General features: G+C 39.0%; 1 protein-coding gene across 1 annotated transcript; it reads right to left on the bottom strand.

The window, feature by feature from the left end:
• Nucleotides 1-911: 911 nt before the first annotated feature.
• Hmgb1 (high mobility group box 1) lies at nucleotides 912-5044 on the bottom strand (the record flags this gene model as incomplete). Its single annotated transcript, XM_005387745.2, is given in 5 exon segments — nucleotides 912-2526; nucleotides 3388-3562; nucleotides 3996-4141; nucleotides 4325-4487; nucleotides 4962-5044. Coding segments are annotated over 4 exon segments (648 nt in total). The 3' UTR covers nucleotides 912-2349.

Here is a 5044-nt window from a genome sequence, read left to right as displayed (position 1 = left end):
TACAATTAACCCAAAGCAATTGTTCCCATTATCAACATCTTACAGAGTTGCCATGACACACCCACTTAAGTTATAAAGAAGTTTCCTTGAGGCAGAATTCATTTTTAACTGGTTTAGACTTAGCAATATGTTTGACAAGGTGCTTCTGATTGTAAATTCATCCATTTAGATGAACAAATGATTTTTCATTTCCCTCACTAAAAATCTGGTAATTTTTGAAACTGCAGCCATTCAGTTGAGGTTCTCATTTGGTTTAGAAAACAGATCTCTGCCGGGTGTGGTGGCACACACCTACAATCCCAACAGTCGGGAGGCTGAGGCAGGAGGATCACTGCAAGTTCGAGACCAGCCTGGGCTAGCCTGAACTGCAGAGCAAGGCCCTGTCTCAAAAAGACAAAAAAAAAAAAAAAAAAAAAGACTAGCCTAGGTTACAAACTAAGTTCAAGAACATCTCAAAAAGACAAAGAAAAATAAACCCCAGATCTTTCATTTATGATCACCAATCCCCTATTTTCACTTATATGTCTTCGGTTTTTTTTTTTTGAAGACTGTCTCACTATGCAGTTCAGGCTGGCCTTGAACCATGGTAGCTCCCCTGCCTCAGCCTCCCAAGGGCTGGGATTACTTACAGATCACTTACATGTGTCTTACCTTAAAAATTTATAACATCCTGAAAGCAAAACTAGTCTTTTCAATTATATATATAGCATCCTCTGCACACACTTGGAATGTTTTTGACAAAACCTGTTTTTATCAGCCCATTAACCTATTTATAAGCATGGAGTATTTTTAAAGGGAAAAACTTTGTCAGCTCTTATACTTATTTAAAAGGCGTTGCTAAGAGGTACTGTATTATTGGAAGCGATTGAACAAAATCTTAAAATTCTTAAGTGAAAGCCATTTAACTGATATTTAAAACCTCTGCAATTATTAGTTTATTAGTATCATCCAGGACTCAGATGTTCAGTATTCCTCCTGAAATTACATAAACAAATGCAAATGGAAAGAATCCAAGTCAAAATTATATAACAAAACAGCACTCCATCACAAAAGCGTGTAGAATTACAAGAACCCTATTTTAAAACACTGGCACTTTAAGAGTGATAATCTCAAAGCCCGTAAAACTGCCAAATTTTCCCTAAACTGCTAAGCAGATAAACGTGACTCTGAGTTTTGTAAAGAAAAACTCAAACTGGGTAATTCATACCAAGATGTGACGCTCTTATTTTTTGCTCATGTCTAAAGGGGAAACCCCAATATAGACGATCTAACCTTTTCTAATTTGTGGCGTAATTTTAAAAGTTGACCCAATTAATTAAAAATACTTTTACCGGAGTCAAGTTTCCTGAGCAGTCCGTACTTTGATAAACGGGTAAAGGCAGATATAGCCAGCACTTTCACTGCCTTCACGGTAAATAATGTCAACAAAAAAATCTGAGTCTTGTATGTTAAACTCACGCTTTTGGGAATACATTCTCGGGCCTCCTCTAATGTGGGAACTGCACAATATAACTGCCATTACACGGTAATGGGAGTTAAAAAGTCCTCATGTAAAGATCAGAACATATTTTTTCTATTAGTCCTTCAAGGACAGACTTCCAGATTGCTTGATTCTAATAATCCCATGCTATGAACAGAACTGGTTACTCTTTCCTAAGGGCTATGTGAAACTCGCTATCAACCGAGTGAGATTTTGAAGTTTGATGGATGAAAATGTTCTCAATTTGACTTTTATTACCCCCATCACGATATGCAGGGTGTGTAGACAGAAGCTTTGCATCCACTAACTATATGAAAAGATAAACACTAATAATTCACGTGATCCAAAATGGGCAAAAGCAAAAGACTAGCTTCCCTTCAAGAAAAATTTCAGACCTATGAAAAGGACAACAATACTAATAAAAAAAATTGTATTTACTTAGAAGCATTCAGAATGTCAACAAAACAGCTGCAACTTTTTTTGCAATTACAGAGTGGTATTCAGTTAACAGAACAACAATTATTTCGTAGAAGCTGCATCAGAGACAACTGAAGATGAAAAACTACCGTCCCCATAGATAACTAATTTGTGCTGTGCACCAACAAGAACCTGCTTTAAATTTCCATGCCAATTTACAACCCCCATACTGTACCAGGCAAGGTTAGTGGCTATTGAAAATACCACCAGGACAGGGCTATCTAAAGACACATTCGGTAGTGTGTTAACTATACAAAAAAAAGACACTGTACAGTTTAAAAACAAATCTTACACAGCCTTACATTTCAATTTTTTTCTTCAAAAGGAGTGAGTTGTGTACAGGGGGGTTAAATGCTTTATAGACAAGAAAAAAAAACTGCGCTAGAACCAACTTATTCATCATCATCATCTTCCTCTTCCTCTTCATCCTCTTCGTCTTCTTCCTCCTCCTCATCCTCTTCATCTTCCTCATCCTCCTCCTCTTCCTTCTTTTTCTTGCTCTTCTCAGCCTTGACGACTCCCTTTTTCGCGGCATCAGGTTTTCCTTTAGCTCGGTAGGCAGCGATGTCCTTTCAAAGGGGGAGAGAAAACGGCAGCAACAGTCAAGGAAGGGAACACAGCAAAACGCACCTTCACGAGCAACCAGAACTTGGAAAAAAGGCACACAAAACTGCGATAATTAGGAGCAACCCCTGACTCATGAAATGCCATGGGCTAGTATTTGCAATGCTGTGTGCCCCGCTGAGGTGCAATTACATACCACATCTAACTATTTCACTAAAACGACAATACAGAAACTTTGATTAAAGGGTAGACACTGCCACCTTCTGAACGCAAGAAACATTCTACAGGTTTATATTGTCAGACTCTGATCCATGGTAGAAAACTGTCTTAAAAGACAGGCAACTTGCCAATAAACTTGCAGGAAGGGGAAGAAATATTTAAAAATGGGTACTTATCAGAATGACTAACCAAGCTAAAATTTAAGTAGTTAATATCTCTATTTCAATAATAGGACTTACAGCTTTCCTTCATCTTATGAACTTACTGTTTGGGCAAACTTAAAACAGTGAGGCTAGAGATTTTGGGAATGGAATCTAAATGCTTCAGGGAATAGTTATGAAAAGTACTCGTATGCTTTGCTCGGCTTATTTTTATACCGTATGCCTGACCATTTTAAAATAAATTATTTCTGACTCAAAGCAACTACCAAATTTTTACAAAATTGGAAATTGCCGGGTAGTAATAACAAAATCAGCTTAAATGTATGCCCTTGGCCCAAGTCAAATTATATCAAGTAAAAATAATAACATTTCCTTTGGTGTTCAAAATTCTTTTAAAGGTAAGAAAAAATTTAGGCTGACACAGCCATTATACTAGGAACTATTTCACCCCAAATTCAGAAATCTAAGCACATCCACACTCCTCACCTTTTCGTACTTTTCCTTCAGCTTGGCAGCCTTCTTCTCGTACGGCTGCTTGTCATCTGCTGCAGTATTATTCCACATTTCTCCCAGTTTCTTCGCAACATCACCAATGGAGAGGCCAGGATGTTCTCCTTTGATTTTTGGGCGATACTCAGAACAGAACAAGAAGAAGGCCGAACTAAAGAGAAATTCATTTTAGGACTGTAAGTTAACATCAAAAAAACCGGTACAATTAAGTACATAAGCTGCCTGCTAATTTCCACCACGTACTGAATGGGGTGCAAATATTTAGCTAAAGCTTAATTACAGTTACTTAACTTATACTAATCAGAGACCCAGAAGAACATTCTGTGAAGTATTTTAGATAACAGTTCTACAGAAATGAGTGAAAATTATATTAGGAGATACCATATATTATGCAAGGTTGCCAAAGGATGAACGCAAATACTCTAACACTTGCACTCGACAGGAATTTTACTTACAATATTTAGATATACCAATGTGAGCCACTATCAGCTTAAGGAACTTTGGAAACTCTAAAACTCACAGGGTGGCTTCCTCAATTTGTGACTCTACCACAAAACAAGTCCTGAAAATAAAAGAATACTTACGGAGGCCTCTTGGGTGCATTGGGATCCTTGAACTTCTTTTTTGTCTCCCCTTTAGGAGGAATATAAGTTTTCATTTCTCTTTCATAACGAGCCTTGTCCGCCTTTGCCATGTCTTCAAATTTTCCTTTCTCTTTAGCAGACATGGTCTAGGGAAAAATTATTTGCAAATTTAATTGATGTAAAAATTTTAATTATCCGAAAACATTAAAATGAAAAGTACCCTTTGTCATTTGTTTAGGAAAACGGACAAGGAGGCTTCATTTCCATCCTGATTGGGAGATGACGGGTGGTTATTACCTGGTGAGCACGCATGCCTTGCACCCTCTTACCTTCCACCTCTCTGAGCACTTCTTAGAAAACTCTGAGAAGTTAACGGAAGCATCTGGGTGCTTCTTCTTGTGCTCCTCTCGGCAAGTTTGCACAAAGAATGCATATGATGACATTTTGCCTCTCGGCTTCTTAGGATCTCCTTTGCCCATGTTTACTTGTTTTCTAAAAATTAAAAAAAAAAAAAAAATTTGACGTTACCAATAAAATTATAGCGTTTAAGAGCTTAAACCGCTTAGGGTGGGAACAAAAACCGCGGCACCGGGTTATTAGCACAGCAGTGACATTAACTTCCCGTAAGAGCGGACAAGAACGTGGCAAGACGCACCACTCCTAGCGGGGGCTACTCCAATCAATAAAGGGGGTCTTCCAACGGGATCTCCCAAGTCCTGACACCGGGTTCTCGGAAATGCTCGGTATGCGTCGGCCGTGACTGTGCCGAACGCCCAACCGGTCCCGTAAACAGGTCTCAAAACGCACACAACCATTTTTAACAATGCCGAAGGTTTAAGGAAAACACCTCCTGCGTGGATCTGCGCTAGACAAGGAGTAACGAGCCCGGGCAGACCTTGCGAATTACAGGCCCGAGAGGGGAAAAAAAAAAAAAGAAAAAAAGAAAAGCCGAGCAAAAAGACCCACCACCGTGCATGTAAAGTTTTCCCGATCACTTTCAAAATCGCCTCTGCGTGAAACTTCGCTCGGAGGGCGGCGCCGCCGGGGCG

Source organism: Chinchilla lanigera, unplaced genomic scaffold, assembly GCF_000276665.1.
Source record: "Chinchilla lanigera isolate Chin_1 unplaced genomic scaffold, ChiLan1.0 scaffold00030, whole genome shotgun sequence".
NCBI classification, from domain to species: Eukaryota; Metazoa; Chordata; class Mammalia; order Rodentia; family Chinchillidae; genus Chinchilla; species Chinchilla lanigera.
Note: the sequence above shows the minus strand (reverse complement) of the source record. Positions and strands in the feature narration are given on the sequence as shown.